Source organism: Aythya marila (genome assembly GCF_965140915.1).
Source record: "Aythya marila genome assembly, chromosome: Z".
Classification (NCBI taxonomy): domain Eukaryota; kingdom Metazoa; phylum Chordata; class Aves; order Anseriformes; family Anatidae; genus Aythya; species Aythya marila.
This window is the reverse complement of record NC_139080.1, coordinates 74,078,339-74,091,396: the sequence shown is the minus strand read 5'-3', so window position 1 is coordinate 74,091,396 and position 13,058 is coordinate 74,078,339. Positions and strand designations below refer to the sequence as shown.

Here is a 13,058-nt window from a genome sequence, read left to right as displayed (position 1 = left end):
GGGCCCAGCCCTCGGGGCTCCTGGGGCGGCGTCCTTCGGCCTCCTCCTCCTCCTCCTCCTCCTCCTCCTCCTCCTCCTCCTCTTCCTCTTCAGGGCCCCGCGGTGCCGCCCCGCAGCAGCCGCCCGGCCGCCGCCCGCGCCCCGCACAGCACGTAGCCCCACGACAGCAGCACCACGGCGGCCAGAACCTGGAAAAAAAAAAAACAAAAAACAAACAAAAAAAGCGATAAAAGAGGGCGTGAGGCGGGGATATCGCGATATGGCCACAAACACCCACCAGGCGGCAGAGCGGCCGCGGGTCCCGCCGCCCCGTCATGGCGCCCGCTGCCCGGCAGCAAGATGGCGGCGCGGGGCACGGAAGTGACGTCGTGAAGCCGCGACCGCCATGCTGCCTCCGCTGACGGGCGGGCGGCGGCGGCGGCGGCGGCGGAGGCGGCGGCGGGAGAGAGAGAGGGGGGGGAAGGGAGGGGAGGGAGGGGAGGGTGGGGAGGGGAGGGGAGGGGGGGGTGATGGCGAGGGGAGGGGGGGGGGGCCCGGTTTCCGTGGCAACGCCACTTCCGCCGCCGCCGCCGATGTCGGAGCCGCGCCGGGGCCTGGCGGAGCGCGGCCTCCGCCGCCGGCCGGGCCGGGAGGAGCGGCGGGGCCGGGGGGGGCGGGGCCGCGAGCGGCACCGGGAGCGCAACCGGGAGCGGAACCGGGAGCGGGAGCGGGCTGGGAACGGGTTCGGCCGCTGCCGGGCTCGGCACAAGGGGAAGGCGGCGGCTGCGGAGCTGGGCCGGGCTGGGAGAGAGGCGGTGAGTGCGGGCTGGGGCCCTCCGTCCGTCCCCTCCGTCCGTCTGTCCCTCCGTCCCGCCGTCCGTCCCTCACGGGCACCTGTTGGCATCGTCCGCGCTGCTGACCCGCTGTTTGCCTCCTCCTCCTCCTCCTCCTCCTCTTCTCCCAGGGCACAGGCGGCGACGGCGAGGAGTTCCCGGAGGACGACGACGACGACGACGACTCCTCGCCGAGACCCAGCACCAGCCGGCAGCGCCGGATCATGCCCGCGAGCGCGTCGCCCGACGCCAAGTGCCCGATCTGCCTGGATAAGTTCGACAACGTGGCCTACCTGGACCGCTGCTTGCATCGTTTCTGCTTCCACTGTGTGCAGGAGTGGTCCAAGAGCAAGGCGGAATGCCCGCTCTGCAAGCAGCCCTTCAACTCCATCTTCCACACGGTGCGTGCTGAGGATGACTTTCAGGAGTTCGTGCTCAACCCGATGGAGAGCGGCTCTTTTGCCAGCCCTGATGGCCGCAGGTTTCGCTACCGCACCACCTTAACCAGGGAACGCCGCGAGTTGCCTTTCCTCCAAAGCAGTGCCTCCTCCCGGCTGACAGTGTCCTCGCCGGATAATGGGGTTTTGTTCGAAGGCCTGCCCAGCCAGCCGCTGCAGCAGAGACAACAGGAGATCCAGCAGATGCTGAGGAGGCTGGCCTCGAGGAGGCAGGCCAGCGCGGAGGGCAGATCCACGCAGCAGATCCCGGAGGAGGAGATGATCAACTTCCGCAGGGCCCTGTACCGCACCGGGGTGCGCATCCGCAGCGTCCAGGACGGCGGCCGCTACCGAGACATTTCAGCAGAGTTTTTCCTCCGCAACCCCGCCTGCCTCCACAGACTGGTTCCCTGGCTGAGGCGAGAGCTTACAGTCTTGTTTGGTGGCCACGGGTCCCTGATTAACATCGCGCAGCATATCATCATGAGCAACGTGACCATATACGACATGGAAAGCGACGCCTTCGCCGATGAGTTGAGACCATTTTTGCTGAACCGGACCGAACACTTCCTACATGAGTTCATCAGTTTTGCCCGATGCCCTTTTAATTTAGACGCGTACGATCAGCATGCCAATTACGACTGCCCTGCGCCTTCATATGATGAAGGAAGCCACACGGACTCGTCAATCATTACTATATCTCCAGATGAGGCAAATGCTCACGGACCAAACCGCAGTTCATCCATGACCAGTATTGGCCAGGCCCCCTGGGATGATGAAACTCCAGGGCCTTCCTATTCCATTGCAGAGGACATCCGTACAACCATAGCTTCTCCTCTGGTGACATCAGAAAGTTCTGATGAAGACTCTGCTGCAAGGAGAACCCTACAGCAGGCTCAGTTACAGGCAAATGCTTACTTAAATGACAGTGATTCTTCTCCGGACAATTGCGTTATTGTTGGGTACGTTAAGCCACTAGCTGAGAGGACACCAGAACTGGTTGAGCTGTCCTCAGACTCCGAGGAGTCCATCAGGGAGGAGAGAAGGGAGGATATTGCGCAACAGCAGCCAGTCCAGTGTCGCAGCTGGAGTGACAGCGAACAAAGCAGGAGCTCATCACCACGCTTCCCCACGTATAATGAGATTGTAGGCAGCTGCAGGAGCTCCTTATCCCCTGCAGCCGAGAAAACAGAGTTGAATGAGGAGAAAAACGAAGATAGAGCAAACCGTCTGTCTCCACAGAACTCGACCTGGAGCCCCTCTTTGGAGAGGGAAGCGACGTGCTCCCCTTTTAATCACAGATGGTCCAGAGAGACAAAGCCCAGGAGTCCTCAGGCTTTTTCACAGAACAGTCAAGACAGCCATGGCCATGGCTCTGAGAGGGAGCATCACAGCAAACGCCACCCTAGAAAGAGGCGGTCAAGAAGCAGAGACAGTGGCAAACATAGGAATAAAAGGAGCAGGAGGAGGTCAAGAAGTCGTGACAGGAGTGGCTCCCGAAGAAGCCGGACTGGCTCCCCAAGAAGCCAGAGAGGCTCCCCTAGCCGTGAGAGCACTACATCCAGGGAATTAAGCAGATCACGGTCGCTTAGCAGAGGCCGTGGCAGAAGGAGATCAAGGAGCAGAGGCAGGAGATCAAGGAGCAGAGGCAGGAGATCAAGGAGCAGAGGCAGGAGATCAAGGAGCAGAGACTGGAGATCAAGGAGCAGACACAGGTCAAGGAGCAGAGACAAGGACCACTATTACCTAAAAGACGGTTACCAAGGCAAGTACCACTGGGGTTACGCTTTCTATAGTCGAAAGAAAGATGGAGAGGACTCCTCCTGCAGGAAGGATCCTCCGCCCAATGCCCACAATTCAAAGCAGTCTGCTAGTCCGGAATGCAAGATCCAGTCCTTTACTGAAAGGAAAGATCCGCACAGCCAGGAGGGACTTCACGAGAGACATTATTGCTATTACGAGCGATGCAGATCAAGGAGTCGATCAAGCGATAGGTCAAGGAGCCCACCTGCAGGGGCTGACAGAACAAAAACCGAAAAGCCCGGTGGGAAAAGGAAGTACAAAACTCGGCACTTGGAGAGTGCAGCAAAGGGGAGCACAAGTCAAGAGAGAGAAAACGACCATAGGAAAAATTTCTTGAAATTCAAGTACTACTGCAAAAATGAAGATAACCTTTCCGACAATCGCGAAAGTAGCGAGACCAGGCATAAGAAAAAGAAGAAGAGAATGAGAAGCCCAAGTGTGGAGATAGTCTACGAAGGAAAAACGACAGACCCAACAAAGCACATGAAAAAGAAGAAGAAAAAGCATAAGAAGAAACACCGCAAACATCACGCACATTCCTCTCCAGTGGTGATTACAATTGATAGTGATAGTGGCAAGGAGCCAGAAAGTACTGGATGTGACAGCAACATTACTTCGACAGGCACAGCCAGCTTAAACGAGCAGGAAAATGAATCTCTATCATCTCTTATGGGAATGACAGGATGTGACGATGTTTACAGAGCAAGCGAGGAAACTGGAGAATCAGCCGGAAACTGCAATATTCCTACTAGAAGTGACTTTAATCCTGACACTAGTAATGCTGACACTGAGCCTCAGGAAGCAGCTGATAAGAGCCTGGTAGCGGATGCGTCAAGCAGCAGCACCACTCAGACAGAAACTGTGACAAGCCACGGTCAAGAAGCACAAGCAACGCCTTCCGGTCAACTGTCTTCCCCCGGGACTTCCCTACAAGATTATCCAGAGAGACCAGCACTGATACTGAGGCTGCCAAAGAGACTTGTTAACAAATCCTGTAGGCTTGAGTCCCCAGACAAAAACATGTAGCGTATTTTACACTGAATAATTCTTAAAATTGTGAATTTAATAACTTTTTTTCCCCCATTGAGAACAAAGCACCTGGTATGACTTGTTTGTGTTAAAATATGTCTGGGAGCTGTGTAAACCCCTTGAATGTGTATGCACTTTTATGTCAGAGAAGATAAGAGTATTGTTAGTATGTAAGTTAGGTTTCTTGAAGGACTACTTAAAAGCTATAATTTCATAAAGCCATCGTATTTTCTCATGGTATGTAAAATTTATCCACAGAGTTATTTCAAAGCTGTGTTTAAAAACAAAACACACAGCAAAAACATACCAAAAGACAGAAAATACATCTTATGGGGATTACTCTTCTTATACGTAAGAAATATTGCTTAGTTCTTAAAAAAAAATATTTCATGATAAGTTGTATTTTGTGTAGGTTAAGCTGATCTCTGCTAAAAAGCAGTTGGCAATTTCTACAAAGATCTTGAACAACACCTTCAGTAATATAAGTTGTTAAGTCAAAATTTGAATAAAGCAATAAACTTTTTTTTTTAATTTAAATAATTTAAATCTGTGGACTGTGTTCTTTGCCGGCAGAACATTTCTCTTTTGGTTTTGGGTTTACAGACCAACATTTGTGCTGTTGGTGGTTCTCCGGGTTGGGAGGTTGTCAGATCCTAGCCCTCACTGAAGGCAGGAGCACCTTTGGTCAGATTGCTCAGGGTCTGTGCAGTTTTGAATGTTCCCCAAACTGGGGATCTCAAATCCTCTCTACGATACCTCTTCCTTTTTTCCCAAAAAATCCCTTGGGACTTCCAAGTCCCTTCCAACCCAAGCCACTGTATGGTTCTGTGATTCTAAGATTTCCCTGAGAAAACAAGACACTGTGTCCCACCGTCACCAAATTTCGCCCCCAGGTAAACCAGGTGCAGCTGCCCCCTGGGGCTAAGCATGTAGAAGTGCCCAGTTTTGCTCCAGAAAAAGCTTCAGTAACCCAGAAGATTTTGGCACCGCTGACCCTCCAGGACAGGGGCTGCAGGAGAGCTTGCCCAGGGTCAGTGCTTCCAGCCATATTCCTTCAAGGCCGGTCTCCAGGGCTGACCAGGCCCACATGCTGAGGGGACAGCAGCAGCAGCAACAGCGTGTCTGCTCCTTCCCAGTCACCCACATGGGCACTTTTCAGTCCTTGCTGCTTGGAGGGCTGTGAAACCCCAAGCTCATGAGATGTGACTGAAATTCAGTGCTCCGAGAAGCCCCCAGGGCCAGCTGTAGAGCCATGTCGCTTCAGGCTGAGGGAGGTGGGGGGAGCTGCCTGTCACTGGGATGGGAAGCTGACAGGGTCTTTTCCTTTGGGCATGGGCATGGCTGGGAGAAAAGCAGCAGCAGCAGAAGCCAACACATTCCCACAAGGCAGCACTCTGAGATACAGCAGCCCCTCCACCACCAGAGAAGAGTCGGAGCACCCTGAACCTGGTGTCCATCCTGGCCAACATGACCAACCATCAGCTGTCTGATGGCAAGAAAATGTCCTCCCGCAGGTAACATCCATCTTCTCTGGGCCAGCAGCCTCCTTTCCAGAGCTGCCATGTCTCACCTCTTCTCCCTGCCTTGTCATTCTGCTGTGGATCCCACCTTGGTGTCCTCCATGGCACACCCAGCGCTGCCAGGAAAGCTTTACTGTACAAGGCAGTTCCCATGCCCACCTGGGTGCTGGTGCTTTTGGTGTAAATCCAGACGTGATTTTATGCTGAAGGCCAAGGGATTCAAAAGGGTTCAGTTTTGGGCCCCTCGCTACAAGGAGGACATGGAGGTGCTTGAGCGAGTCCAGAGAAGGGCGATGAAGCTGGTGAGGGGCCTGGAGAACAAGTCCTACGAGGAGTGGCTGAGGGAGCTGGGCTTGTTCAGCCTGGAGAAAAGGAGGCTCAGGGGTGACCTTATTGCTCTCTATAGGTACCTCAAGGGAGGCTGTAGCGAGGTGGGGGTTGGCCTGTTCTCCCACGTGCCTGGTGACAGGACGAGGGGGAATGGGCTAAAGTTGCGCCAGGGGAGTTTTAGGTTAGATGTTAGGAAGAACTTCTTTACTGAGAGGATTGTTAGACACTGGAACAGGCTGCCCAGGGAAGTGGTGGAGTCACCATCCCTGGAAGTCTTTAAAAGACGTTTAGATGTAGAGCTTAGGGATATGGTTAGTGGGGACTGTTAGTGTTAGGTCAGAGGTTGGACTCGATGATCTTGAGGTCTCTTCCAACCTAGAAATTCTGTGATTCTGTGATTCTGTGAAAAAGAGGAAGGCAAGGGAATGACTGCTGCTGCAGCACCGTTTGCTGAGGTTATCTCCCAGCCCTGCTGCTCCTTCCCAGTCAGTCTGGCTTTGCCCTTCCAATCCCAGCTCTCCAGCTTCCCTTTATGAGAGCCTCCTGATGGCAAAGTACCGCGGTGCCCTGGCTGAATGCTGCTCACTGCAAGGAAAGGGCTAACTGCTGTGCCCTGCTCTGCCAGAGGTAAGCTAACTGTTGTGCCTGCAAGCCAGGCATCCATCTCTTTTTCTTTGCCACTGCTGACCGGTTGACTCCAGAGCCTCCCAGGATGGATTAGGTCACAAACTGGGTGAGTTCACCTGTTTTCTGGCCCTCATGGTGCACCAGGGCAGACCGTAATGAGATGACATGGTGGCAAATTGAAATTACTGTAATTCCACATAAATCCTGAAATTTGGAAAGAGCACAAGGTGTAGTGAGAGGTACTGCACTAGTGAAAGTTTCAAAAACCTGTAATAAAGCTGGTGGCACCTATGGGGTTATCTAAGAGAGAGGCAGTGGAATTGTGTCAAACAGCTTGGCCCGCTACAACCACATGTGGTGCTGCAGACCAAAGGTGGACACAAGTTAGCAGTTTTAAGCTCCATCACCTAAACTTTTTGTGATTATTATTGGAGGACCAGTTTCCTGCCCAGCTGGTCTATTGGTAAATATGGACAGTTTGGAGAACTGTAAGGCAGAACCAAAACATTCAATTTAAATAAGTCAAACAGTGGTAGGAAGAAGGTGTTGCCTTGTGCTGTTTTGTCTCTGCAAACTCAAGCAATTCCTAATGCTGACAGTGCTCCTGTTGTGCTGCTATGGCATTGGTTTCTTCCTCTCTGTCCCTTTCTGCACCCCTGACTGCTTATTGTGCTCTGCCAGCTCTGTTAGAGGAGCTCACACTGTCTCCACCCTCCTCGTGTGCTGTGAAGGCAGTGCAGAGTGTGCACGAGCCTTCTTGCATGGCAGAAAGAATGGGGTGCAGCAACAGATGCTGCGGTTACGGGAAAATCCAGGAAAGGTGTTACGGATATTTAGAGGTATAATTAGATACATACGATCCAGTATGGACAGACGTTTATCAGTTGTTAGATGCTTTGTTTACTCTGGATGAAAAACAAACAAACAAAAACAAATACACAATGATTTTGACAAAGGACTGGGCTGTGGCCCAGTGAGACAGAACTGCGTGCCTAGAGCAAGAACCAGGTTTACCGGAATCACCAGACTTAGGCAGGGGTGGATGCAGTTAAAATGGGTTAGTGGAGCTGTTTGAAACTGGTCCTAATCTAGCATGGGGCAGTTTCTGGATTCTTCTCACATGCCACCACATGTAGCCCCCAGCTACCAAAACCTTGCCATGTAAACCCACTACACTAGGCCAATGGCTCAGGCACGTGGCCTGGCACCCAGCAGAGTTTTCAGGCAGACAGACATTTCCTCCTCTCCGTGTCTGGCCAACATTTTCTCTCACAGCTTTGCCCAGCCCCACCAGGTTACCCCTGTTGCTCTTTTGCAACAACTAAACCTCAGTGTGCTATCAGCATTGTTCTCATCCTAAATCTATAACACAGCATCGTACGTGCTAGTTGGAATAAAATTAACTCCATCCCACCTGAAAATGGGATGGTTTGTGTGAAAAGTAAAAAAACTCTCCATACTCAAACAGTAGTCAGACTTACAAGAGGTCATATTTTCCAGTGTTTTTTTTTTTTTTTTTTTTTTTTTTTAATAGGATAGCATATATATATATATATTTATTCATTAAATTGTGAATTTTATGAATATAAAAATACATTTTGAGTTTTATGAATATCTAGATATTAATCATACAATTTTTAAGTAACTCGACATTTCAGCAAAGCTTCAGCCTGTTTCAGGAGCGAGAAAAAACACAGACACAGAAGGGAGAAAGGAGGACGAGCAGCACGGGTGGTTTCTGAGGGGGAGCAGCTGAATCCCGGGTGAAAATCAGGCCCTTTTGAGACCACTGAGATGCCAAGGGGTGTAGGACATTGGCAATGGGGCCACCAGAGGGTGCTGTTAATGTGTTAATGCCCATCTTCTTCCTGAGACAGCCTCCACAGGATGTTTCCTGCTTTCTGCTGCTCTCTGAAAGCAAAGGGTTTATTTCTCAAGCTGACTCCTGCTTCCTGAGGCAGGATGAAGCCATTTGCCAGTGTCCTGCTCCATCTTTATGACCGCTATCATCCATCTGCCCCGCTGTGAGGTGCTCAGCACAGGTCAGTGGTGGCCCTGTCTCCCCCTCCCTGTTCCTAGGCCAACCCAGCAGAGGTTTCAGGTGGGCAGACATTTTCTCCTGTCCATGCCTGGCAAACATTTTCTCTCACAGCTTGGAGCGGCTCCACCAGGTTATCCCTGTCGCTGCTCCATCCCTGCATCCACCTGGGATTGCAGCAAAGAGCCCAGTGGGCCTGTTTCCTTCATCTGAGGAGCCCTCCCCTCAGATGAGGGAAATAGGCCATGGCAGTGCGTTGGACCCAAGGCCATCATCACTCCTCCTGAAGGCACGGAAACTCCGACTGCCTTGTCTCCCTGGGCCATATTTAAGGCATGTTCCTGCATTTGTCCTGTTGCCCTGTGCCGTGCGTAAGGCAAGAGAGGTTCTCTGCTAAGAGAAGAAAGGGCAACAGAGCTGTCACCACACAGCCTTCAACTGAGATTTCTTTGCCCAGAAACTTTTGAGATTTCTGGGTCCTGCAAGGGACCTCCAAAGCCTGGCAGAGAAGGCACAGGACACTGTGCTGAGGGACACTCACAGCCTTCTTCCTCAGAAGGCACATGGACTCTGGACAGAGCACACAGGGACTGTCAAAGGGCCCCAGCTAACTCTGTGTGGGCTGCTCCATCCAGCATCATTGCTGGTGGAAGTCGTCTTGCCTAAGCCTGTGACAAAATGGAGCCAGGTGACCCCTGCAAGAGATGCAATTGCTGTCCCCTTGTGCATCTCCTGGTGTGTCCACGTCAGGGCTCAGCGCAGTCCACAGTCCCCCCTGCAAGTGCTTCTGACACACCTGGTGTTAGAAACATCCCACACCTCTGCGTGCTCTGCAGTATCTTTCCTTAAAACACAGAGCTAGGACTCCTAACTTTAGAAACCTCAGAAATGGCAGCACCTTCCTTGCTGTGCTCAACTCTTTGTATCTCACAGAAGCCATCCAGTGACTTTTGCAAGCTCTTGTATCGCTTTCAAGGGGCACTAAGTGAGGACACCAGCACTAACAGAGGGACCTGTTGCTGCCACATGCCCCAGTTCTTTTGGGGCTCCCCCTGTTCCCTGGGGACGTGTGAGGCAGTGGGGTGGCCGGTACCCCATTGAGGAGCAGCACGGGGTGTGCTGGGCTACTTGTGGATGTAGTGCACACAGTGCTGCTGGCAGGTCCAGGGCTGGAGGTGGGAGTTCCTCCTTGGAGGGACAGGGGATGGCTGTAGGACTGTTCTGCTCCCTGTCGACATGGGGCTCTGCAGGCCCAGCAGCCTCTGGGCCTTCTCACTGCATTGGCACACGATGGTGTTGACCAGTCCATCCACGAAAGCTTCTGTCCTATCCCCCAGGCATCTCAGAAACTGCTGGACTAGGACATTCCTTTCTGGCCCGGCATGGCACAGGGTCTGCAGGATTATGCTCTCTGCTACCATTGCTGACCGCCAGTGTGCCCTGTAGGTGACAGACAGCTCCCAACGCGGCCAGGGCAGCACAACTCACCGCCTGCCCCTCTGCTCCCTCTGCTCCCCTCATGAGGGAGCTGCAGGCCACCATAAGGTCTGCATCCTATTATGTACTGTACTTTTTTTTTGAGAACAAACTGTGAGAAGAAGTATTGAAAGCTTTGCCGAAATCCAAAAAGATTACATTGACTGTCTGTCCTTACATAAATTGCCATTCAGAAGAAATATATACTCCACCTGGCAATTTTTCAAAGTTTTAAAGGTAAATTTCTCCTCAGGAAACCTGCAAGACCTTGTATTAAGATTTTTGCCACGTGCTGTCACATGTTCTGCTCCTGGGGACCTTGGACCACCGTTGCAACCATGTCTGCAATGTGTACTTTTAACAGGAGTGAAACTTGCTAAAATTTCCAATGTGACCGGCAAGCTTCCTCTGAATCTATCTATTTAGTTGAGCTTTCCTGAGGATGCAGATTTTATTTTTCCAAAGGAAATACTTCCCTCTCTTCCAGGACACAGACATAAGAGAGGAGTGATATTTTGGATGCTTCCCTCTAACTCCAGATACTTTAAATTGATGAAGTAATTCTAGTTCCATCAGCACTTTGCAATAACATACTTGGTTGGTTTTTAAGCTACACACATAAAATTGTGAGAGTTGTGGTGATCTTGGGAAAGCATCACACAGCTCTTGCTCTAGGTCCAAAGAATTAAAGGAAAAGGCAGGCCTGTCAAGCCAGCAAACTGATAAAAAATGGATCAGTTCTTTATAAGACATCTTTCCTTAGGGAGGTATCATTTCCTACCTGCTGCTGATTAATGCTGTCTGTGCTACCATCTTGTGGTGAGTACATAGTAAGGTGAGTTAGTGACATTAGAGCATTTTTGATTCTTCAGAAGTTTCTTTGAAACTCTGAATAATTTTCATCAAAGCTGACATGGTATCATTTTTCAGCACCTTTAATATAACACCCTATTTAGTCTTTCATGTCACTGCTGTTCTTTTCAAAAGCAGAAGGTACAGGTGTGTTAGCTCATGGGAGATACGGTGAGAACTCTACACAGATGGCAGTGCCTTTGGAGGCCTTATCAAGAGCCAAATTTTCCTTCTGCCTTGTGTTCTTAAAAGCATGTAGCATTAATTCAGGCTTCTGTGTGAAAACTGTGGTGTTTTCTGCTGTCTTGGGTTTCTGTGTGCAGGTGTGGGCTGCCTGAGAGTCCTGTGAGAGAAGGTGACACAGAGGCTGGCAGTTCTATTTCTCAGCAAGAAGTTTCCAACCTTGGCTCCGCTGTAGGTTTAAGCACGAGAGTGACGTTTGCAGGGCCTTGGTGTACCTGAGCACTTCAGCTGGTGCAGACAGCCTTTCTTCTGCCTTCTGGGGTGCTCCTGAGGTAGGAGAAGGAGCAGGGAAACAGCAAGGCCATTCCCAACCCCGACAGAGAAGTGGCAGCAGAGATGGATAAGGACTTCCAAATCCACACCTCATAACACAAGGAAGAAGGAGGGCAAGGTGTTTTCTTATCTGAGCCCAGTGGCACCATCTCTGGCTCAGCCCAGACTCCAGCTCCTGATCAGCCTGCTCTGGGTCAGGAGGAAATCCTCACCCCGGGTTTCTTCCACACCAGGAGAGATGTTCACGTCTCGTCTCCTGCAGGGCCTTCCCTTGGGCTGCAGAGCTGTGCCTTCGCTGCCTTCCCCACACCTGCAGCACTGTTACGGCACAGCCTTGACAGCGTGTTAATTCACCTGAAAATGGTCTTGCTGATTCTTGTCCCTCCTGAAGCGAGCAAGAGGATAACCTGCTTAATGAAAAGCCCTGCAGCCAACCTCTGCTTCACAGCTTTTGCTGCCCAATCTGTCACGACAGTCACAAAAACGTGTCAGACTCTCACAATAAGGAGCCCTGGTTTAGGATGTTGTTTTGTTTGGCATACATATAAAATAGTTTTTGGTACATTTTTGTGTGAAAGTATAACTAAAATATAGCAAAAACATGCCCAAAGAGGGAAGAATTACTATAGCAGTTTAATTTGAATGGAATATAGTTTTCCATTTGTTGGTTTTGGTTTCTTGGGCTGACTGTAAATTGTCACAGTTGGTTCCATTGGGGAATGCTAAGCAAATAAATATTGGTTAGGATATCATTTCTTAAAGCCAGTCAACAAGGAAGGCGAAGATTTAATTTGCTTATTCAATTGATTTAACTGTAGATTGCTACTCTTTTGAAGTGAAGCTTACGCAGTCTAGACATTAGTCCATTTTTCATTAAGTATTCCTCTTCTGTCTGATTTTCCACACATGCCTGTCATGTTTCCCTTTCTCCTTTCTTTACAGCCTGCAGTTCTCTCGAAGCAGAGGTGATCGTTTGCTTCCAGTTTTCACTCCTCCTCCAGACACTGGTGGACCTACAACAGGACGTGGGTAAGGCTTGCAGCTGAGAGAGTTGCAAAAACACAAATTGTCAGAAGAGTAGAGCATTTCCTGAGGGAAGAGTCACTGAAAGCTCACCCAGGTGTTTAACTGCTCCCCTAAGACTTTGCTTCACCTCGCCTCTGTTGTTGAGGGAAAGGAAGGAAGGCTGTCCCCCCACACAGCTAGCCTTCCACCTAGCATTACTTTTAGGCCTCCCTGGGTCTCAGGAAGGATCTGGTCCAGAGTGTTTACTATCTTGGGCTAAACCTGCCTAGCACAAGCTTGTTCTGTATGCATGAGTGGAACTAGCTATTCCCCAAAAGCAATGGGTCTGCAACAGGCTTGTAACAGCAAAAAGCCTGGGGCTGGACAGGCATGGACTCCAGCCTAGTATGTTGGGTTTTCATGTGAGATGTGCAGCATCAGCCTCATGAGAGCTGTTCAGGGAGGAATAAATGGCATCTCTTGTCTACTGGCCAAACATTTTTTGTAGTAACTGAGCGAAGTTACGGGCTTTTCTTGCCTGAATCGATGTGAAGGAGGCACGGGGGGAGCAAAACCATTCAGAAAGGACATGGTTTGCATCAGCTGCCATGAT

General features: G+C 50.9%; 1 protein-coding gene across 1 annotated transcript; it reads left to right on the top strand.

Annotated features, from left to right (window-relative positions):
• Positions 1–494: 494 nt before the first annotated feature.
• TOPORS (TOP1 binding arginine/serine rich protein, E3 ubiquitin ligase) lies at positions 495–4,617 on the top strand. Its single transcript, XM_082783376.1, has 2 exons — positions 495–794; positions 944–4,617. The coding sequence occupies exons 1-2, from the start codon at positions 510–512 to the stop codon at positions 4,076–4,078; spliced, it is 3,420 nt and encodes a 1,139-aa protein (XP_082639502.1). The 5' UTR covers positions 495–509; the 3' UTR covers positions 4,079–4,617.
• The last annotated feature ends 8,441 nt before the right edge of the window (positions 4,618–13,058 follow it).